We start from the raw sequence: 25,473 nt of genomic DNA, 5'->3' as shown, positions 1-25,473 counted from the left end.
CCTAAGTTGCTTCAGAAAAATTCCATGAAAAAATTCCAACAAGAGTATCATAATTTTCGAAAATCTCTATTGATATTGCTTTGATAAAACTAAAATGATCTCCAAAATTTGTTTTTCAAAATTTTTTAAGAAAATAATGCAAGGCATTTGAAGTAAAAGAGCTTAGTGGACTCGAACCTAAACACATAACCCTAAACTCCTACCCCACCCTTTCAAAATACCAAAACCCCCCAACCCATCCTCATAATCGGTTCCTTACACCCTCCTAAACCCTAAAAACTCTCCACATTCTCTCTTCTTTCTTCCCACCACACAGCCATGGGCCGGAAAACAACCCGGCGGTTCCCCCCGAAACGGTCAGTTCCTCCTACTCTGACCCCAACTCCCACATCGTCACCTCCGCCATCTCCACCGCCCTCACCTTCCCGAAATCCTACCCCTTCTCCACCACCACAACATGACCCTCCACCTCCTACTTACACCAAACGTCGTGTCAAAACCCTCGCCTCAAAACGACCACCCATAAAACCACCACAAAATAACCCTCCGGTCTCGGAAACTTCTGTACCACAACCGACCACTCGAAGATCCACTCGAAAACCTCCAACACCTTCCGCTGCCACTACATCAGACACACCGCCGCCTCGAAAACGGCGCGGTTCACCTGCTGCGACGACCGAGACTCCCTCCTCCTCTAAAAGACCCCGGGTTTCGGCGTCTGATAAATCTCCAAGAATCTTATCTGGTCGGATCTTCCCCAAAAGTGGTTAGATAATTCTGCTTTTAAGTTTCTCTTGGAATCTCTTCAATCTCAGGGGTGGGTTTCGTTAGTTGCTTTCAATGATGCTGTGTATGAGGATGAAGTTTGTCAATTTTATAAACATCTTTCCATTTCCGACGATTTGATTTTGTCCACCACAGTCAACGAAATTTCTATTACCTTCTCTGTGGATAATCTAGCCGAAATTCTTGGTATTCCTGCTGCTGGTTTTTCAGATTTGCCTCATCAAAATTGGCCTTTTGTCTCTGGGGTAGATAATGCGACAATCAGTCGCACAATTTCTGATCAACCTTTGCCCCATGCTCAGATCTTTCCCACAACAATGCTTTCTGCCAAAAACAAATTGTTACGAAATTTATCACAAAAAATGTTCTACCTAGGATCGAAAATAGGGGAGAATGCCTCATTATGGATCAGGTCTTGATGTGGTTGTTAACTCACGGCACTCCTATTAGCCTTCCTCATCTGATGTTTCACCATATGAAAAATCTGTCCATCACTCCACTTTATTATCCATATGGCCTATGGCTCACCAAGATTTTTCATGCTTTTGATGTGTTGACACCGGATTCTAAGGGTATACCGTGTCGTGATGTAATGAATGATGGGATTCTGAGTCGTATGGATTTGTGTGTGTTAAAGGGTGAGCTGTTCAAGAAAGACTTTTTAGGGTTTCAACCTCGAGAGGCATGTGAAGGATGTTTGAAGATGATGGAGTATATGAGAGACATGCAGCGTCAGATGCAGCAGCTATTGGGCAGACAACGAGCTAGTGATACTCTTGCTGCTCAACGTCATCGACAGATTATGTCCAAACCTTGATAACCTTCTGTTTTACCCAGTCCTACTTTCCACTTATGCTCATGCTTTGTAGTTTTTGTCAACTTGTTGTTTTTATAACTATTTGGGTACTTTTGGATGTTTCTTTGGAACCTTCTGTTGATTGTGAATTGGTATTGGTTGTAGCACCAGCATCCCTAGCCCACTTGGTTGAGCTATTGGATTATTTTGGATCTATTCTGAGTATATGTGTGTTTTTTTGTCTTTTTGATGCTTTTTGAGAATGACAAAAGGGGGAAAAGAAAGCATATAATATTGACTAGAATCTTGATGATATCCTAGGTTGAGATAATGCGAATAAAATATAAATGAGCATGTAGGGACAAGTGAATGATTGAATGCTATATTAATCTAAGGTACGGATAGATTCTAAAAGGGAAAATAATCTAAACATGCATTGTTTGAGGGGGAACAAAAGTCAATATGCATACTTTAAGGGGGAACAAATGTTTATGTAACAATATTATATTCATGAGTTTGTCATCATCAAAAAGGGGGAATTTGTTGTGCATGTACATGTTATGTTTTATGCACATGTTATGTTTTGATGATGAAAATTAATATAATATGTTATAGCATGAAAGTATGTAACAGCTGCAACAGATGCATGAAGAAAGAAATTGATAAACGAAGACTTTGAAGAAAAGAAGAATCAAGAATGAAGTTCAAGTTTATAATTTCTTAAAATAGTAACTTTAGATTAAAATGTAATATGCTTAGTAATATAATGTGCTCAATATAGAAATATAAAGTTAATATAATTATTATCTTCTTTGAGTTAAGAAAGTAAATAATTATATTAAAATTATATTCCTATATAAAAAGGAAATAAGTTTTTAAAATCAGAAATCAAAAGGGATTAGGAAAATGAGTTAAGAAAAAGATTTTAATAAAAATAAGTTTTTGATAAAAACGAGTTTTAAAAAAGATTTTAATAAAAATCAGATTTAATAAAAACAAGTTTTATAAAAGATTTTGATAAAAAACGTGTATTGAAAAGATTTTGATAAAAACAAGTTTTTGAAAAAGATTTTGATAAAAATCGGTTTTTGATAAAAACGTGTTTTCTAAGAAAAGATTTTTATAAAACAGAATTTTATAAAAACGTGTTTTCAAAGAAAAGATTTTTTATAAAAAACGTGTTTTCAGTTTTTCTAAAAGGATTTGAAAAATACTTTAAGTTGAAAAAGAAAAATCTATATGGAAAACTTATCTTTGTTTGTTTAAAAGATAAAGATAGAAAAAGATAAAGTTTATCCCTTAAATCAAGGATTAAAAGATAAAGATATTTTTAAGTGATTTTCGTCCTAACCAAGCCTATAAAAGGGAATCAGAATTCACTTTTAAATCTCACGTTTTCAGAGAGATAAATCGAGTCTAATTAAAAGCTGAAAACTATTTCGTTGGCACTGAGCATAGCACTGAGCGGTTAGGTTTAAGTTACTATTTCACAATTGTAATCGTCCTCTATTTGCTTGACTAAGAAGCACATCTTTGAGGATTGTTCTTTTCTGTAACTTTTACATTATAGAGAGTGTCAACACTTAGAGTTAAGTGTTGGGAGTCATTACTAGGGTTAGTAGTGAGGGGAATCGTATTGTATCAAGAGTTTGATATTATAGGATTCAAAGAAATAAAAGAGTTTTTGTTTCTTGTGGACGTAGATCTCAGAGGTGAGATTGAACCACGTTATATATTGTGTCAAATCTAATATCTTTCAAGTTTGTTATTCGCAAAAACGCAAATTAGTAATTTTCGAGTGTTCAGCTCAGAGCCTGGCACTGAGCTGTGAAAGGATTTTTGCGAAAATCGATTAGATTTCACCACTCAATTCAACCCCCCCTTCTTGAGTGTTCCCTTGGGTTCCAACACATCTTTTACTAGTTAACTTTTTCGGTAACTAATGGTATGCAACAGACTCACAATTTTCTTCCATCAACACCTCTCTCCATCCTTGCCATCAGCTGAAGCAACCCTTGTGTCATGGGATCCTCCTCCGTCCTCGTTCCTTTCATAAATTTAACTTTGATGACTTCGTCCGTCATTCCTTCTCGTTGGTGTGGATGTCATCATCAAAGATCACCATGATTCTTGTCTCCAAGCCCGCGCCTACAATATGGGAAGCACCCAAGTATTCATAGGAGAAGCCATAACCCTCTAACAACGTCTCTTACTTGCAATCAACAAAGGTATTCATCACCTACAAATTGAAGGTGACAATTTGCTAGTTACCAATACCGTCAAAGGTTTTTGGCAAATTGCTTACCTCATCAAAGATATTCACACTCTTCTTCAATAATTTACCTCCTAAAATATCAAGCAAATTCATCAAAAAGCTAACAAAGCAGCCGTTTGGATTGCCAATGTCGATCATGTAGTTAATTCTCCTTCTTTTATTGACAGTAATTATGCTTTATATCACATCCTTGTAAACGATAAATTAGGAGTTATACCTTATCGGTAGGGTCTTTTAATTCTCCTTTTTTTTCTTTATCGTTATAATTATTTTTCTTTTTTGTAAATTTTCACCAATATATAAGAAATCACATTACCCATGTAAAACATTTCAAAAATCATTTGTGAGTATGCACAAATATGATCATTCTAGTTCTTTTTTGAAAAGAAATTTATTTTCTACATCATATTGAAACGAAAAGATATAAATACTTTAATCTAATTTCCATCATTTAGTTTGCGTAGTCAATATAACATTTTCATGTATATTAGCTTTTGATAAGTTCCAAGGCTCGATCCAACCAGGTATAAATAAAACATATATAAAATAGTATTAGAGATTATCCAAGATTGATACAATTCAGATAGGTCCATGTGAATATAGTGCACCCACTACCAAGTACTCCCTCCGTCCCAAAATATAGTTTCTGTTTGTATTTTGGGAGTCAAAGTTTAAAAGCTTTTACCAAATTCTCTCACTAACGTATATAAAAAAACGGTTTTTTCACCAAATACCCCCGACAAATTAAAAAATTCACCATATCAATGTTCCGAAAATTCACCATATACCCTTAAGTTTTTGGAAACGTTCACGAAATGCCTTTTTTCTAATTTTCGTTAACTCACCGTTAGCGTTATTTACGATTTTTCCATCATTAACCTAAACTCTAATTCTAATTCAACCTTAACCTAATCCTAAACCTAAACCTAAACCCCACCCATCCCAGCCCCACCCCTAACCCTAGCCCTAACCCTAACCCCTTGGCAAGCCCCACCACCACCCCCTCCTCTCCACCCCACCCCAACCCACCCCTCCCCCTCCCCCTCTTCGTTCACCACCGGCCTCCCCCACCCCCTGCCACCCCAACCCCACCCTCTCCGCGCAGCCCCCTACTCCCCCTCCCCCGCATCCTCGCAACCCCTTTTCCATTACCAGACCAACTCCACTGTCGCATTCATCTTCCCCCATCCCCTCCCTGTTGATTTCCCCCTTCAGTCGTCTTCTTCTCTAATGAAAAAATCAACAACAAGAATTCTTGAAAATCAAAATCTGCTCTCTCCTCTCGCGGTGGTGGTGGCAATTTGGTATGGTGCGGTGGTGTTGGTGATGCAGTGATGAGATAGAATAAGTTTGGTGCGGTGGTGGCGGTGATGATGCGGTCATGAGAGATAAGAAGTTTGGTGCGGTGATGCGGTGGTGGCGGTCTGGTGTAGCGACAGGTGATGCGGTGGTGGCGGTTTGAGGCTGGGCTGGAATGGGGTGGAGTGGGGTGGGATGGGGGAGGGGTGAGGGTTGGGCTGGCAGGGGTTAGGGTTAGGGGGTTAGGGTTTTAGGGGATTAGGGTTTTGATGGTTAGGGTTTACATGTTAGGGCCGGGTTAGGGCTTAATGATGACAAAATTGTAAATAATGCTAACGGTGAGTTAATGGAAGTTAAAAAAAGGGCATTTGGTGAACGTTTTTGAAAACTCAAGGGTATATGGTGTATTTTTGGAACATTGAGGGTATATGGTGAATTTTTTAATTTGTCGGGGGTATTTGGTGAAAAACCGTAAAAAAAACAAAACATACTCATGTTGGGTCTTGTTAGATTCGCCACAATGTGTACATTTATAATATCAATTTTAATTTTTATATTTTTTACTAATACGAAATAGAAGATATTGTAGGTCAAAGGTATCTCTTGAAAATTATGCAAAAAGAAACATGAACTATATTTTGAGATGAAAGGAGTGATACGTGTGTTGTTGCGTTGTTGGAATATGGAGATGTTTTATGATTTTGGCAAATATCTAACTATCTAAGTATGCAAATAATTCTACTAGGATCGTGTGGGGAAGTATATACAAGATAACTTACAATCTATTCTATCTAAGATTATTGTAGCTTGAAAATCAAGTTGTAAATTACTTATAGGATTATGTTTATTCTTGTTTGACTATAAATATATGTCATGGGATGCGAATAATAATGTCAAGCAAAGACTGTGTGGTGTCTGGAAGTCGAGATTTGGTTGTTTTGGTGAAACACAACTAATGGTACGAGTAAAAGGGGTCGTGTGTGATCAAGAAGGATACAACTAACTTTACAAGTTTGCACATCATTGTGTCATACACAATAGATCATCAAAAGTTCTTATGCTTGGTGGTTAATTATTTAATCGGTTCAAGGTTTTTGACGTTAAATCTGCCTTAGCCCTTATATTACCTACTTCTTGCACAAGTTTCATGTTACTAGCTATCATCTGGATGCATACATATCTAATATATGCTCTACATTCATTCAAAATTTTATGTTGCACAAAAGAACCACTCTCATTCAATCAGTTTTTTATATTTATAATTGTCAAAGACCTTCATATTTTTTTAGGTCATCAGATAAGAATCTGAAGATATATGTGATGAACAAAGCTAGATGAAATTTATGTGCGACTTATACAAGAGGTTTCAGTATACAAAAATTATTAAAAGAAACGATCTAATTTTAATATAAAAGTAGATCTAGTATTAAGGGGGAGTTTGGTTGGAAGGTTTCAAGAAAGGGAAAGGGAATTGAGTTCCTTTTTTCCCTTTGTTAGTGTTTGGTTAGTGTGTTCTTTCAAACTCTTTACCTCTTTTTCTTATTAGGATTACCCCTTTCCCTTAGATTGATTCCCCACCACCCCCCAAGGTTTGGGATTACCCCAAATCCCTCTACCACATTATTATTATTATTATTATTATTATTATTATTATTATTATTATTATTATTATTATTATTATTATTATTATTATTATTATTATTATTATTATCATTATTTATTATTATTATTACTATTATTAATTATTACTATTATTATTATTAAATAATAATAATTATTATTAATATTATTATTAATATTTATTTTATTATTATTATTTATTATATTATTATTATTAATTATTTTTATTATTGTTATTTAATAGTAATAATAATAATTATTATTATTATCTACTCCCTCCGTTTCCTAAAGATCTTCCCTCTTTCCGTTTAAAGGTGTTTCCAAAAGATCTTTCCTCTTTTGCTTTATTCCTTATTTGACAAAATAAATTTCCCTATTTACTCTCTCATGTCACTATCATATGGTCCACCATTACATTATTAATTCAATTTTACTCTCTTTCTCCCTCCTACTTTAACCCCTTTCTCTCTCCTACTTTACTCACACCATGCCCCACACAACTTGATTTTCCTTGGTATCTGTAGGAACAATAAGTGGGAAGATCTTTAGGAAACGGAGGGAATATTATTATAATTATTATTTAATAATAATAATAATAATTACTATTACTATTTAATAATTATTATTTTTATTACCATTATTGTTATTATTATTACTATCATCATCATTATTATTTATTATTATCATAAATTACTATTTATTTTTATTTTATTATTATTATTATATATTATTATATATTATTATTTATTATATATTATTATTATATATTATTATTATTTAATAGTAATAATAATTATTATTATTACTATTTTTTATTATTATTATCTATCATTATTATTATTTAATAATAATAATTACTATTACTATTTAATAATTATTATCATTATTATTATTATTATTATTATTATTATTATTATTATTATCATCATCATCATCATCATCATTATTTATTATTATTATATATTACTAGTTATTTTTTATTATTTATTACTATTTTTTATTACTATTTATTATTATTATTTTTTATTATTATTTATTATTTATTATTATTATTATTTATTATAATTATTATTATTATTATAATTATTTTATTAATATTTATTATTATCTATTATTATTATTATTTTATTAATATTTATTATTATTAAATAATAATACAAATTTTCCATTTTCTTTGATGTTCCTGACCAAACAACATTTTTAAATCAAAGGGAAACCCTTTCCATTCCTCCTGTAACCCTTTCTCATACCTTTTCCCTTTCCTCTCAACGAACCAAACGCCCCCTAAATGGATTAAACTAGTCACGTACTAAAAGAAATTAACCTAATCATTGCTTAATTTTAATTAAAAATTAGACAGTCTCTTACAAGACAAACTCGTCAGTATAATAGGATCATTATCCTTACCCAATGGCGGATCTTCATTGGGGCAGATACGGGCCTTGGCCCCGTAGTTTTTTTTTTTAAAAAAAATAAGTCTTGTAGTGTAGAGCCCAAAATCCAGCATACAAAAACAAATTACACGACATCATAATAGGTTCATGTGGAAAAATCTAGCCCTATAACAAATCTTTCAAGATCCGTCACTGTGCTTACCATAGCAATAATAATAATATAAAAAAAAATTGTTACGACATGCGGAAAACCTGAAACTACTCCAATAGTGGTGCCTAACTATTCCAACATCCAACATACTTAAAAGTTAAAAGAATGTAGTATATATTGTAGTCTATCACTCTATCTCAGGTCATTATTAATTGTAATATTCCACTTGTTTAAGTTTTCCTCTAAAATCTAATGTCACCATACCAGGCTTCCCTATATTCTCTCTCCCTGAATAAATAATAAATTGAAAGAGTACGTATCATCATATCACAAAAATGCTACTACAATTTAATTTGATTATTTCTAGACTTACGGTAAAGAGTAGGTGGGCATGGGGTATAATGAGGCATCAAGCATGGCTAATGACCTCACTACCCATGTGGAAGTGACTTGGATTTATTATCTTAATTGCCAAATAAAAAGCCATGTCTCTTGCCTCTCGTTGAAATGCTACCTTGAAAAGTCCCAAAAACAAATGCATCTCACAGTCTCACTCCAAAAAGGTAGGATGAATATGATGGTATCTTAAAAACAGCATGAAATAACATGAGCTCCCTGTATAAATGTTCCTAATAATATACTCCATCCATTTCAAAATATAAGACACGCACGATGTTCAAGGTCGAACTTTGACCGTTAATTACTCTCGAGTGATGTTGATAGAAAATTTTAAAAAATAGTGTTATTATAGTATTTTTCAAGACAAATTCAACGTTATATTTTTTATTTATCGTATTTAAGAGATATTTGTGGTCAAAGCAAATTTTCGTAAACCGTAAATGTCTTATATTGTGAAACAGAGGGAGGACTTTTTTTCGTAATTTTTTTATATTTTATTTAGGATTATGACCTTATACATAATTAAAGAAAATAATTTAAATTCTTTTTAATGTAAGAAAAAATATAGTCATTTGGGTCTTGTTTGATTTCTCTCAATAAACACTTTATTAATATTCAATCGTTATGATATTCAATTGTTATAATTTTTACTAATAATATAATGAAAGATATATAAAATCAAATAAATGCATGCATTGACAAACACGTACAGTTAAAGTAGGAAGGAAAAAAATACAAAGGTGCATTCATTTTTAAAACTACTTTAATTTCAAGTTTGAAGTTCTAATTAAACCTCAAACCTCCTCGCTCTTTTTGATGCTTTCTCTAGATACACCACTTGCATAGACCTAATATCTGCATAAGTAAGTTTAGGGTTGTGTTTTGGAATGAAGTTTGTAATAACTACTAACTAGTTGTTTTTGAACAACATTTTTCAAAAAGGTATTGAAATTAGATTCTGGGATCGTGCTTTCCAAAAGATATGGCAATAGGCCTCAGGAATAAGGGTAGCATTTTCTTTATTGAAGTGTTATATTGTAAGTTCTCGACACAAATTAAGATAGTATGATACAGATTAATGATCTGTTATATTCGGCATAAAACAACTGAATTGAATTGAATTGATTGCAATTGAACTGAACTGAACTGAATTAAAGCTAGAAATAATAAAATCACAATTATACTAGTGGGCAATTCCTACATTTTATCAATCAAACAATTTTGAAACTTTATATCGTATACTATGATTAGCAATCAAACATTAAGCTCTAACCGGAATAATATATTATTATGGGTAATGCTAAATGCAGCCCTTAGGGCTGCATATAAGCATTAAATACCTTTCCTAAACTAGTATAAAGTTGGTTATTTATGACAAAAAGCATGTATTTATCAAGGTCATTAATGCTTATTTTACAAAAGAATTTTCATTTATAGGTTCTTATATGCAGCCCTAAGGGCTGCATTTAGCTTTTCCCTATTATTATATAGTTGATATAAAACTTTTGATAAAATATATGGTTCATTACTTCTTCCTTGTTTGGTTGCAAACTTGCAATACACAATATTTTATGATACTTAAAGTGATAGGAAAAATAGAAACAATGATAGAACTCATAAAACATTATGTTAACGATTTCAAATATCGAGAATAAAATAGTGATTGCTACTTAAAAATTAACTATGCCAAATAGTTGATCCTACATTAATTTCTACAACATAATGCAGTTTGCTGCATGTGTACTCCTTTTCCTTTACCTTTTTCCTCCTATTAATTTGTCTCTACAATACAAAAATTTGGATACTCGAAAGTTCGAATCATATTGGTCATATATTCCGTAATTTGTAAAAAAAGATCTTTCAAAAAAAAAAAGTTCAAAAATTAAGTTTCAAATTGATTCGGATTGCCAGATAATTTCAGAATTACGGTAATGGAATTAGATATTTGAACGAATATGTGAAAATATCCGATTGAATTCCCATACTTCAGATACCCGCAAATATCTTTTAATATACTTCTTCCGTTTTTTTTTTACCTGTAACACTTTCCTAAAAAGAAAACAATTAATTACTTGCAACATTCTCTACTTTTGCTTTTCATTTCTCTCTATTTTTCTCCAATAACATTGGACCCTCTCGTTTTTTCCTCCCTACCTCTCTGCTACCCAAATTTTACATTGGAGTTGATGAAAAAAAAAGTGTTGCAAGTAAAAAAAAACGGAAAAAAGTACGAAAATGGAAAATTCTGATCCACATCTAATCTGAAATATTTGAACACTCAAAAATCCATTCTAAATTTCTAATGTCTAATTACCATATCAGATATTCATGCACACCCATACTTCACCTTTCCATTAAATAAAAACATTAACTTCAAAAAAAATAATCTAGATAGATCATGAAAGTGGCATTGTTAATTTGTTATAAGAATGTCAAAGTACATAAGAAGACGTGACTAGTTTGTGAGTAATAATGAATATATTTCCCAAGAAGCAAGACGAATTTAAAAATTGATAAGAAAAAGAGTAAACAAAAAGAAAAGAAAAGAAAGCAAGTTGTTCTCCTTGGGTGGAGGAAAGTGGGAAGGAATCCAAAGGTGGACTCTTCACCCCATTTGCGGAGAAACGCGGCCGTTTGCCTCTCTTTCTCTCTCCTCCCCAGTCTTTTGGAATCTGACCCCTTTCTCCCTCCTCCAATTATACTACTCCATTTTCTTTAATTATATATTTAAAAAATAAATACTCCATCTGTTTCATAATACTCGCTATATTTTTTATTGTAAAAAGTTTCACAATATTTGTTATACTTTTTTTTGGGCAATAAACTCTCTTTAGTCCATTTTCCTTTTACTTTCTACCTCTCTCTTCTCCAAAATTTTTGTCTAAGAGTTCGTAAATTAAAAACTGTTATAGCGAGTATTATGAAACAGAGAGAAAGTAAATAAATAAATGAAATTGGCCCTTCCCTTATACTCAAACTCATTACCACCCCACCACCAAACTAACTCCACCCTTGAGTTAACCTAACCCAACTTAACTTCCCATCTCTCAATCTATAAATCTCCCTTCATTTGCTCCCTTCCCACCCTATTATTCCTCCCTTTTCACTCCTCCTTCTTCTTCTCTCTCTTCTTTCTTTTTCTCCAAGTTTTATACAATTATAATCTTCAGAACCTTCTTTCTTTTTCTAGTTAATGTCCTCTTAATTTCATCCTTCTATCTCCTTAAAATTTTACCCACAACAACAAAAAAAAATGAGCTGCAATGGTTGCCGTGTTCTTCGTAAAGGATGCAGTGAATCTTGCATCTTAAGACCTTGTCTTCAATGGATCGACACCCCTGAATCTCAAGGTCACGCCACCGTCTTTGTCGCTAAATTCTTCGGCCGTGCTGGTCTTATGTCCTTCATCTCCAACGTCCCCGATTCTCAACGCCCCGGTAATTTAATTCACCATATACCCCTCACTTTTTTTATTACGACGTCAACTCGATTACATCTTTTTATTTATATTTCCAATTATACCCTTCTAATTGTGTTTTTTTTTTATAAATGTTTCAGCTTTATTCCAGTCTCTTCTATACGAAGCATGCGGCCGTACAGTAAACCCAGTAAGTGGCGCAGTAGGATTACTTTGGACCGGAAATTGGAATCTTTGTCAAGCAGCTGTTGAAACTGTCCTACGTGGCGGTACTCTCCGTGCTATTTCTGAATTTCTTGTCGGAGCTCCACCGTCTCCGGTGCCGGTAACTCTCGACACTGACGAAAACTCCGAGGTTTTCTGTCCTTCTAAACCTTACAACAACAACAATCATAACAACACGTGGCGAAATCATATTGGTGGTGGTGTAGATATGATGCAGCAAGATTTTAAGATGATAAACCATAAAAAGTTGCAATCATCATCTTCATCTTTACCTACACCAAGATTTACAAACAGTAAACGGAGAAAAGAAGAAGATGATCATCATGTGAGATTGCTTGATCTTAGTTTAACACCACCAACTTTTATTCACGCGCCGCCGCGACAACGGCCTGAAACGCCGTCGTTGAACTCTGAAGAATCAGCTACTACTGTTAGTTTTGACAGTGACGCCGTTTATTATCAGCCCAAGACACTTAATTTGTTCGTTTAAGGTTGATTTAAGGGTAATCCGCTGCGTTTTGTTGGGAGAAGAAAATTTAAACATAACTTAGATGTATTTTCACCCTATTTGTGGGAAAGGGTATTTTCGGAATTAAATTTCCGGGGAGATTTTTGTAAAATCACCGACGGCAAAGATTTCTCATCCTATATATGCGGGGAGAGGAAGATGAATGCTCAGCGGCGTCAATTTTTTTTAATTTTTGTTTTATTTTTCGGGGTTATTCGGAGTTTTTGATTGGTTCGTCACTCTTTTTGATCTGTGACTATGACTACGTGTAAGGTTATATAAGTAATAAGAATTGTATTTTAACTAATTATAGATTATTACTAGTAATACTATATATTATTAATATCTAGATTAAATATTAATTATATTGCTTCCTCAAAGATGGGTGTGGATATATTTGATGTGTTTAAAGAGGTTGAAATGTAAACTTCATGATCCATCTTTCATAATCTTATCTTAAATATCTAAACACAACTAGAACACGTCTAAAACTCTTTCTAACAAAATGCCTATATCCTCTAAACACGAGGAACAAAAACTTAATCTATTAAATAAGAAGATATTCTACTAAATTACACTAGAGATTATACTATCAATTGACATTACAAAAACTATTACTACAAATATAAGAGCATATAGAACCAAACCTTTGCCATAAATGTTTGAACTGTTGATAAATAACAACATGAGTTATTGTTCCCATTGCTTGTTTAAAGGTTGTATTTTTACTCTGATTTTCTATTAAAAAGTGTTGGAAGTTTGTGGTCTTACTATCTGTTTACTGTTTGATTATGATGTTTTACCTTCAATTTGTTGTCATTTAGAAACAATCTCCGACAATAAATATCTTTTTTATTGATATTAAAAACAAGTCATATGTCTAATTGCTGCTAGATGCTATTATATTTTTTATGTGAAAGTATTGGGTCAGACCGTCTGACCCAATATTCTCGTCAGACGGGCTGAGTCCAGTACTATAATATACAGCAAAGGAGAAAAGAAAGATTAACAAGAAAAAGGAAAAGAAGGTTCAAAATAGAAAAAATAGAAAAATCAAAATATCCAAAGCTACAGACCCATTTTCTCTCCTTCTTCTTCGCTGAAACTTCCCTTGCTTTGCTGAAACAAAATTGTGATGTTTTTTGGTAGAATCAGCAGTAAGGTCATCTTCAAACATAAGTCGTCTTTGAACAGCATCCATGGTAGAATCAGCAGTATTGTGAACAGACTATTTGGCGGCATAGCTCGTCGTGGCTACTGATTTTGCAATTCAATGCTAGTTTTTCATCCGATTTTTCGGGAAAAGACTACAGCATGATACTCCACCAATCAAGTCCTAGAGAAGGGTATAGATTTGAAGTGTATTGTATTATTTACCGAGATTTGGCTAGTAGCTAGAAGAACACATGGGAATCATACAAGACAAAAACCCTGCTGAACAATCTATTTTCATTGTGAGCGGAAGATGTCGAGACAAAGTGTACAATTTTGTTAAGCTGGCAGAAGAGGAATGAAGAAGAAGGAGAAAGTGAGAGAAAGCAGAGGTTAGTGTTTTCTTTTCTTTTCAGTTGGACTTTGATTTCTTTCGGTTGGACTTTGTTTTCTTTCAGTTGGACTTTGTTTTCTTTCAGTTGGACTTTGTTTCGTAATATGTATACCAACTGAAACAAATAATAGACCAACTGAAACAAAAAATGGACCAACTGAAAGAAATAATGGGCCAACTGAAAGAAATAATGGACTAACTGAAAAAAATGAAGACTACCTGGAAAAAAAATGAAGACTACCTGAAAAAAATGAAGACTACCTAAAAAAAAATTAAGACTAACTGAAAAAAAATTCAAACCACCTGAAAGTCGTCCGACCAAAGATTATGGTCGGACGAGTCCGACACAATACGTTCTCATTTTTTATTTATTGCCATTTATAAATTAAACAAACTATGTTTTTTCATGTGTTGGATTAATGATTTCACTTTAACCGTCAAATTTGTCCATTATCATGTCATTAAGGTCGTACTTTCACCATCTTGCATCTTCTAACACATTATGTGTTACAATTATTACAATTTTTATTAACAAACATTGAAATAATTCTTACTTACGTATTGAGATCAAACACCGATTTTTTTCTTTAAAACTACGTGTGTTATATTTTGAGTAGTAAAAATTAACTCCAACACATGTAAATAATTTCTTAATCCTATTAAGTCTCAACTGTCTTTTGTATGTTCTTCAATTAGAAATGTGAAAAGGGACTACTCACTAATCACGACTAGTCTAGTAGACTACCATTATGCATTATTTTTGTTCGTTTTACTTGAAATCTAAACATTATTCACATTAGAAGATAATTTTTTAAATTCTTCTTAATATATAAGAAAAAATATTGTCATGTTGACAAAGAGGGTTGCAATTCATCTCAATTAATAATTTATTCATATTTTATCTTTATAATATTTATTAATATATAATATAAAAGATATTCAAGTCAAAGAAATGGATTGATAAATTTACACTGTAAAAATAGGAAGAAAAAAGAAATACATGGCCGCATAGGCATTGAGGTATTTACCAACAATATAATCCCAAGCGGACGTGATGACAATAATGACAGAGGGTGGCTTTAAGCGGTGCTTGTGATGTGGCAAGACGTACAAATGTGTTTTGTGTGCACTATATATTCACGACATATTTTATAGTTGGTTATAAATGTTAGTAATGAAAATTAATTTTGATGTAGATTTGTGAAAAAATTATTGTCCATTTTTATGATAATGCTAAATTATTTTAATGTGTTTATTTTTTTTAGAGGTGATCATGGGTCGAATCAGGTAAAAAAATTGACATGTTTCCAACCAAAGTCACAAGAAGATATTCTCATGCCAAACTTGCTAATTCAGTCTGGGCCACACAAACTTTATTTTAGACCGGGCCAAAAAGTATCAATTTTTCATATTTAAGTCGTCCGTGGCCTTATTATTTTTCTTAGAAATTCGAGTCGGTCCTAAATGCAGGCCGATAAATCGTGCCAAAAAAAAAACGGATTGGGCCTGACTGCTGATAAGAGTAGATCAATAATCATATATATATATAAAAAGAATAGATCAATATATTGGTGTAACGACTAGTGATAGGCCCGACTCTTTGCCGGTTCAACATGTTCAACATAACTGGTAGGCGTAGGTAGAAGGAAACAAAAAGTAAACAAGAAACCAGCAGAGTATTTTTGTTTATCGCACATGATTTTTGCATGATTTATGAAAAATGATTATGTCTACTTTATGAAATTAATGAGCTACTCTCTTTATCGCTCATGATTTTAAGGTGGAAGCTATTTGATCTTATAAAGTAAATTTGCACTCCTCAATGGTGAATCGAACCTAGACCAGCTTAACATTTTGAGTTACCATACACGTATCCGCAGTATCACTTGAACACAAATCTTTTATGAAATGAGTTGATGAAATTTATATATAAAAAAAGGGTAAATAAAATAGGAACAACTACAAGATTATTAGTTCTAGACATGTTTTAGTAGGTTAAGAAGTTAAAGAAAACAATCGAAATTTGATTTCTCAAGTTTTCTAATTACTAAAGTACGCTTAATAGTACAGCTCTCACCTCCTAACTATGTATTTGAAGTTCGATTTTTATCAACCTAATATTTGGGATATTTATGATAATCTAATTCTAAATAAAGACATGTTCCTCCCAATTTATTTTCAATTTAGATTTGGACAATACTTTTACTCTCACATATTATTATTTATTTCAGTTCAGTTCAATTCAATTGTTTTATGGCGAAAAAAATACGCGCCCTTAAGCAGTTAGGCTCATATTTTCTTGGATATTGAGATTCTTATTTCCATCTACCTTATTTGAGTTGCGTATTAGTGTAGTAAGTAATTAGTAAGTTGTTCATGTGCGAATCAGAAAAAGAAAAGAACAAGAGAGAGAAAGTTGCATTAATACGAACAAACGGAACAAGTAGCGCATGAAGAGAGTGGAGGAAAATCTTTGGAAGACTAATATTCCGAAGATCACATTCCTTGCGATGTAGGATTGTTGCGTATTCATCCACTAACTTTTTAATATTATCCAAAAGGACGAAAAATCCACAGATTATAGCTGCATTTACTACTCAAAAAGAAAGAATAATTCTTTTAAGATCAGAAAAATAAAATAAAAGGAGGTGAGAGCTCCAAACTATTGGCTTCACCTCACGTTCAATTATAAGTTTCTCACCTTTCGGCGGACAGCCTAACTTCGCTGACCTCAGATAGAGAGAGAATTTTGTGTGTGTTAGGCGGCTTTTCAAGTATTGAAAGAGTCGCTAAAAAAGGAAAAAGGGTAGTAAAGTAATTTTGGTGTAGTAGGACCAACTTCCTATAAGTAAATCTTTAAAGCATTCAAGTTGATTTTTTTTTAGGAAAACTTCATCATCTATCTATCCAAATTTTTCTCCCACTTGCACCAAAGTGTACGGTCCATGTCAGCGTTGATTTTGGCTGTCCCCATGATCATAATATACTTTCAATTCTCAAAGTTTGTTTTTTTAAAAACATCTCTTTTTTTAATCTATTTTCTTTTTGCCCTCACAATAAAAAGGGGCCATTCTAAATAGGGGTCATTTTATTGAATATAGATATTCTTGAAAATTATTTTCTAAGCTTTATATACTTCTTTCGTTTTATTATAAATGCAACAAAGAAATATTTTATATCTCACAAAAAAATACCCATTTGTTACATCTAAAACGAAACGGAGGAAATAATTTTTTTTATTTTTTTCAATAGAATGAATTTCATTTTTGGTACTCATTAATTCACTATTACTTACAATATTGCTATTTTTGACAATATATTCTTTCTTCTAAGATATAAGGTTCTTTTTTTTTTTATCTCTTGCATCTCCTTATTAATTTGTATGTAAAGAAAAACCTTGCGAGTAATTAAAGACGAAGGAAACTATCAAAAAAAAAAAAAGACGAAGGAAGTATATTTTTTATTATAAAGAAAAACATATTTAAATAATCTCTAATTTTCACCATCTTTTCAATTTAATTCCAAAGTCTAAATATTCAACGTAACTCTAAGTTTATTGTGGATTGCCAAAAACAATTCAATTATTGAATGGATATGATTAGTTCAAAAACCAAATTTTAAATAGAAAATCTGATACATTTACAGAGGATTCTAAGAGGACTTCTCTATTTTAATTGTGAAGCATTTGATCATAAATATGTTGGTTTTCTTTTTGTTAGAAGAAGGTAATTTATTGTATTAGCAATCTCATATTTTATAATCCAATATTTATTGTTAGATCATTTTTATAGAAATTTGGCAAAATATATTATAATAATGTTATTTTACAAGGTATCTAAGTATAACCTACCCCAAAGCCTCTTAACCCTTTTGATGAGAATCGAACCTACCACATAGAAGTTGATTTTTGTATATTTTTTTTTTGAATATTTAACTTTTATTTTTATTTTATGAATGTTAATACTACCTCTATTTTTTTATTTGCTACTTTTTTTTACATGGTTTTAAAGGTATTATTTAACCTTTAATATCTCTTATTTTGTTTAAGTAAAAATTATAGAAATTTGATATTATGAATCTACATGTCGAGAGAAATCTAACAAGACCACATATAACTATATTTTTCACTTATAAAATAATTAAAATAATTTATCAAAGTTAGTGATCTCATTACCAAACCAACAATGTAGCAACTAAAAAAACGGAGGTTACGGTGTATACTGCATTAGGCTAAAGTTATTCCATTACTAGACTTCCAGTCTTCTAGTGGATTCCTTTCCTCCATCTTGGGGATTGGTGGACCTGCATCACACGTCATATCGATTTGTCAATTTGATATTTTAGTCATTTAGTGACTACATTTCATTAGTCCTTTGTAATAAGTCCAAAGCCCTTGTTATTATTAAATGTTGAGGGATAATTAATTAGAGATTTTGGACTTGATTTTTAAAAAAGTTATATGTAGAGAGAAGAGAAATTTAGGACTTAATTAAAATATGACGCAGAACTTATCTTTTCAGTTTTCACATTCGATACTCCATAATGTAGCGTCTCGCCGCGTTTGCAGTGGGGCCTAAAGACCAGAATTTTATACGTCAGCGCATTATCTTCCACCTTCCTCTCGTTTGCTGCCTTCTTTTTGCTGCATATCTCACCCATTCATGCTTGTGTTATGCGGTGCCTTTATGGAGGAAATTCTCTAATATATTATGTCGGTGTAGTGGAGCATGGTATAGGAACAAGTTAAATGTATTATTTCAACTAAATTATTAAAATAAATTTTTCTTAATTTGTAGTACTTTGACAATGTCATAAGTTCATAGCATATTCTAATATGTTAAGGAATTGGGGTTGAGTGTCTAGCTTATAATGGGCTTTTGGGTGAGGTCTTGTGCGAGGATAGTTCAGAGAAATTCTTCTTACCAATTTTTTTAAAAATATTTTAGTATGTTTAACTTCTTAAGTAGAAAAAGTATTGACATGGATGATTATATATGAATTAATATTGGATGAGTTTTGATTTATGATATTTATTTATTAGTTTAAACATCTTAGTTATCAGTTTACAAACTAATATGTTATACACGTAAACTGATATACAATATGCATAATCACTATAACATACTTTCTCTATTTCTAAATAAGTGCAACATAAAGAAGTAGCACACAGACCAAGGCACCTAGAGAGAGAAAGTTGGGGGATCACATGCACTTAAATGAATTATCTACCCTAATTATCCAATAATTTTATATCCCAACACCTTTCACTTGCCATACATTGCAACAACGCCACCACGGACCAGCGCCACCGCCACCGCCACCGCCACCACCAGATAATTTCTTTTTCTCTCTCCCTCCCCTGCCCACCGAAAAACACCCCATTTTCCCTCCACCACTCCTGAAACCAACACCTTTGATCCCCTTCGAAACCACCCCCCACGAAACCACCACCATCCCCTTCGAAACCACCCTCCAAACCACCAAAATCCCCTTCAAAACCACCTCTGAAACCGCATCAACCACCACCACCATCAGCATTCTCTCTCTCTACCCACCATCGTAGCAACATATCACATCAACAAAAAACACCAGATCTAACACGACCTACACCACCATTAGCATACCACCACCGTCACATCAACACACCACAACCACCTCCATCGTAGCAGCATGAAATTGACCCTTGTATTCGAAAAAGAAGACACACCATAAAATTTACTAACCACCACCAGATCTAACACAACCGTCGAAGTGTTGAAATCAAACGTCGAATTTTGGAGAAAAGCGGGAGACGGAGAATTAAGTAATGACAATTCTGTAAATAAAAAGAAAAAAACTTTCCAATTTAAGTTATGTTGCACTTATTATGACATTTTCTAAAATGAAAAGCGTTGTACTTATTTTGAAACGGATGAAGTACAATACATTGAAACCATTAGGTATCGTTCTTTTGGGCTGAATTAATGGAAACTCAGTTCAGTTCAGAGTTTAAGACGAATCCCTTTCATAATTTCAGTTCAATCCAGTTCAGCCAAGTTCAAATATAACAGGGTCTTAGTTTGATTACTATAACATATGTTTGTGCCTTTAACGACGAATTTCACAATAGTCTAAGAGAAAAAAGTCGTATATCACATTTGCTTTATGCCTTCAAAAATAATGATGTGGTTTACAATTTACCGCCTATATTTACTAAACACTGCCCATATTTTTATTACGTATTTTGTATATATTTTTTTAACACATATAAAAAATTCAGAATATTTTAGTTGGAATCAAACAAATTTTTGGTCTTCACCATGGTGGAACCAACCATTTTTTCTGGTTTCAACATGGTGGGAACGAAAAAAATGATGGAACCGAATAAACAATTTGGTTACATGAATGTACAATAATTTCTTTTCAAAATTTTAGAGCAAAGAAGGAGGAAGAGAGAAAGAGGAGAAAGAAGAAGAAGAATAATAAGAAGGGGTGGAGGGTTGTGCGGGGGGAAGGGTGGGGAAGCACACGAGGGGGGGGGGGGTTTGGGGAGGGGGGTTGGACTGCGCTTTTTGTGGGCTGCGGGGGCGGATGGAAGGGTAGGGCCAGGACAAAGGGAGAGAAGAGCGGGGAGGGGTGAGGAGGGCGGGGGAAAAGGGGGAGAGGAAAGGGGCTGGAGGCGGGGTAGGGGGATGTAGAGGGGTGGGCTCGAGGATGTAAGGGTGGAGGGGCTAGCAGGGGTGGTGGTTATGGAAGAAGAAGTAGAGGTGAGAGAAAGATAAAAAATACTATATAAATATGAAAGATATACGGTAAATATGTGCGACAAATAAAATGAAGAATCATTGAAGTAAATGTTTGCAAACACAAAATGGGCCACATCATACATGACCATGACCATTGAAAGGCTTGTCGTGTACCTAACAAAAATAACCTAACTATTCCTCCTAACTAATGTAGTCGGGCAAGTAAGGATCGAATCCCAAGAGACTAACTGATTCAAAGTAGTTAAATTGACTCTAATTAATACTAAGCAAGTAATCCAAATAAGTGATGATGAACTAATCTAAGTAACTAAAGCAAATGAAATTATCAAGAGTGAATCAAAGACTAAAGAGATCTAGGTTTAAGTATCCCACTAATACGAATTAATGCCACAAACAATTCCTTTTCCCTTAATTAACTAATAAATAACTCATAGGATAGACGCGCCCTAATAATACTAAGGATTTCTTTCGATCAATCAATAGCTTCCCTAATAATGCAATCATGCCTATTTTCATGGAGTCATGCAAATTAAGGACTTTAGACATAGCATCCCAACATCCTAATAAATTCCATCAACTACTTTCGTGATGATTTCCTTTATCTTAAATTAGGGTTCTAGATTCGATTAAGATTCAACTTTCGTTGCAAAAATAATCACATTCAATATATACTATTTTTAGTCATATATTGATAATTAAAACCAACCCTAAAGTAAATGAATCATAAATTAATCAAAGTTTGGGAATTGGGAATTAAACAAGCATCAATTCATATTAGGGTTCAACCTAACCCTAGAATAGAAAACTACTCACACATGATGATTGAATAAACAAAATAAATATTAAAAGAAAGCATGATTAACAATAATAATAAATAGAATAGAGAAGAGAAATAATACTTGAATTAATTGATGAAATTGCAAACTTGAATGTCGAAAACAAGGACTTGAGGAAAATAATGGAGAATGGTGTGATAAAACTAACATGAAGCGTCCAAGAGGAAGAAGTAACGTGATTTTCTCTCTCCAGAAAAATCTCTCTTCAAATTCTATCCAAAACCTATTTATATCTATCCAAATACAAGGAGTTTGACTAGGATTTGGACTCCTAAAACACTCTAAAACTAAGATTACGTAATATTGAAATTGGAGACCGCCATGACCTTGCGGTAAGCTTGAAAGGACCGCCAAAGGGTGGCGGTTTATGCTGTTTTTTGTTCTCTTGCTATCAAAATTCCATTTTGTAGCTCCTTAGGCATGGTAATTAATGGTTACCAACACCATATCGCAATATATCTTCAAAATCATCGCCGAATAAAGCTATCAATCCATCTTAATGCTCCGCAATCATCCAAGCTTTCGTGCAAATCCCATCAACTCCAATAAACGCCATAATCCTACAAAAACAAAACAAATACACCCAAGGAGAGCAATAGCGAAAAGTAAAGAATAATAGCTCTAAGAGATTAAATATATGGGAAAAATATGGTGAAAACACACAAATATATCACATAAAAAATGAGTATATAAACGTGTTATCAAATTCCCCCACACTTAACCTTTGCTCGTCCTCGAGAAAAGAAACTAAGAAAAAAAACTATCCTAAGGAAGCAGTAAAACCTATACTCACTGTCGTAGGAATCACGATTGCACTTAGCATGTGCAACAAGCCCTTTAAACCCCTAGGCTACCCTAGTGGACGAGTAAGGTCTCGTGAAGGTTTTCAGAAGGCATACCTACAAAGCCAAATGATGAATTCCCCAACCAAATAGCAAAACAAGATAGTCATGAGAAACAAAATTCATTTTCTTTCGAAATCACTTATGCGTTACAAACCAACAAGCACAAATCAATTTTCCGTGCAAACAAGACTTAGCACCCTCAGTGATCAACCAGTCTCACCACACATCTCCCCCAAACTTGACTCAGTTGTACAATAACAGCTTCTCACTCTAGTTGTGAAAACAAAACAAAGAAGCCACTCAAGTGTTTAAGAGGTTAGAATAAGAATCACTCATCCTAAATGCAATAAAGCACATCAATTTCACGTAACTGTCTTCTTTAGATTTGCAAATTGACTTTCTCCACTCATACGGTTAGGATGCAACACGAAAGTCATGAGTTCTATAAAAAGGGTAGGCTTGGTTAAAGGAGGTTGGATGATGTATTTTGGGAATGTGGTGCTCAAAAAGAAAAGAAAACTTAATCCCACTACAGATTCCGAATGTCGGGTTCAATCCAACCTTATATCCACCAAACTCCATATAAGCTTGCCCTTTTCTTCTCTCACAATTAATTTCTTTAACACAAAAACCAAGGAATTGTATGAACATTGAAACTTACATTGAGGAGATAGTGCACATACTTGGGGATTATATGTATAGATTATTTCCTTCATTCTTCCCCATTTTGTTTCTTTTTCTCAAATTCATCTCCTTTCTTTTTTTTTCTTCAAATTCCTTTTGTTTTCAAGAATCGATGTCTCTTTTTTTTTTTTTTTTTTTTTCAAGTTTCGAATTACTCATAGGGCATACCAATTGACACCTTCAAGACAAAACCTAAAAAAAAAAGGCTCTAAGGCATATGATGTAAGGCTATCAAAAAGGCAATTATGAGGCTCAAATTGGTTCATCCTAGGGGTAAATGTAAAAAGGAAAAAATTTATTGTGGCCCTAAGCTGTTGAAGCTCTAATCATCTAGATAGAACATCAATCATTCTTCCATATTGCATCGCAAAGTCTCAAATAGTCACAGAGCAAATCCAAGATTCAAGTTACATGAAGGATAACTAACACACATGAAAAGAACACGACTGAAATAGTGTGCAACAGTCGAATATGGCTTAAATTCCTCACCAAGGTACTCAAGCTATTATTGTCGGTCGAGTCAATATCAAAGGAGACCATTCTAGCCACAAACCAAATTACAGAGGGATTTATGCTATCTTTCATGCAATAGATCATCAATTCAGTGCAAGTTGATTCATAACAAAACATTCAAAGCAATGTGTTTCAAAATTCTCACTCGAATTGCTATTCAACTTGGAAATATCCAACTAATCCTAAAAAAAACTACCAAAAAGAAACAAAACGACTATATATAATGAATCCCTCCCCCACACTTAAATGGTGCAATGTCCACAGTGCAATAGTAAGGCACAAAAGAAAGGGGAGAGGTACTCACAAGATCTCACTGAGGAGGAAGAGATGGAGGATTGGGGAATCCTCCATATTGCATCCAAGGGCTAAAACTTTCCAAGAGCTTAATTATGTCCTTTTGCTTGTTGACTCGTAGAGATAGGACTCTTTTTCATAGAAGCGGATTTGACCTTAGAAGTAGAGCTTGTAGGCACGTTCTTTTATCGAGCATGTAAAATGTGCGTCATTAGAATATAAATAAGGCACTACCAAATCTCAGTGTCAAACAAGAGGCAACTGAAGTAGTCAAAATCATGAACACCGATGCTACCCTTGTCAATGAGTAAAACAGTACCCACACACAATATCCTCCATCAAAATCAAGATACTCGAACAATTGGGTGTCACAAATACATCTCGAAATAGTCGGAAATCACGCCAATTTTTTTCTTTCGCGCCAAATAGGCCAGCAATAAAATAAAACCCAGATTATTTACGTCAATCAATCAATTGCATAAGAACCCCAAACCATGAAATTCGCAGCAAGTGCCAATGCAGTCAAGAAAATCGTCAAGGGGTCGAGTCAATATTGATGAAATTTGCAGCGATTCATCAAGTTTCACGAAGCTGATGCAAGAGAGGTGAAAAGCAGCGAATTTAGTCAAGAATTACCGCAATTTCAGCCATTGAAATCCGAACCCATTAGCCACATGTCGACCAAGAACAGGGGAAACAACCAGCATTAATCTCAATGGAGTTCAACGACAGAAGAAAAAAAACACGAAGGAGGGAGAGATCAATAGGTTCAGCCTTCGTTTCTTGTTTCTCTCTTCGATATTTTTTTTTTTCTGTTGTTTTGTTGGAGTGGTGGTGCGTCGCTGCGGTAGGGTCGAACTGGGATGGCTCCTTTTTTTCTTCGGTTTGTTTTGCTGCGAAGGATTTCATGTGTCACGGCAAAAAAATGCGAGGTATTGGCAATGGTAGAACTGAACTGCGATGGGCTGGCAGTTGGGGTTTTTTTTTTTTTTTTTTTTCGATGGGCTGCGTTGGAATACAGGAGGAAATGCGAGAGGGTGGCAGTAGGGGATGACGAATTGCGGCCCCTTCGCAATACACACTGATATGTGGGACGTTCTCAGCTCTCTCTTTTTTTTTTTTTTTTTTTCACCTGTAC

At 33.6% G+C, this 25,473-nt stretch overlaps 1 protein-coding gene across 1 annotated transcript; it reads left to right on the top strand.

Moving 5' to 3' along the window:
- Positions 1 to 11,803: 11,803 nt before the first annotated feature.
- On the top strand, positions 11,804 to 13,178 carry LOC104894935 (LOB domain-containing protein 37). The gene is made up of 2 exons (XM_010681311.4): positions 11,804 to 12,157; positions 12,279 to 13,178. Exons 1-2 carry the CDS (start codon positions 11,974 to 11,976, stop codon positions 12,851 to 12,853), a joined length of 759 nt encoding a protein of 252 aa, XP_010679613.1. The 5' UTR covers positions 11,804 to 11,973; the 3' UTR covers positions 12,854 to 13,178.
- Positions 13,179 to 25,473: the final 12,295 nt, after the last annotated feature.

Source organism: Beta vulgaris, chromosome 6 (genome assembly GCF_026745355.1).
Source record: "Beta vulgaris subsp. vulgaris cultivar EL10 chromosome 6, EL10.2, whole genome shotgun sequence".
Lineage (NCBI taxonomy): Eukaryota > Viridiplantae > Streptophyta > Magnoliopsida > Caryophyllales > Amaranthaceae > Beta > Beta vulgaris.
Note: the sequence above shows the minus strand (reverse complement) of the source record. Positions and strands in the feature narration are given on the sequence as shown.

Bases quoted from the DNA above. Each gene is read 5' to 3' on its own strand.
- LOC104894935 (XM_010681311.4), top strand. From the start codon at position 11,974: ATGAGCTGCAATGGTTGCCGTGTTCTTCGTAAAGGATGCAGTGAATCT. The intron at 12,158-12,278 runs GTAATTTAATTC...TAAATGTTTCAG, and splicing joins CCCCGATTCTCAACGCCCCG to CTTTATTCCAGTCTCTTCTA.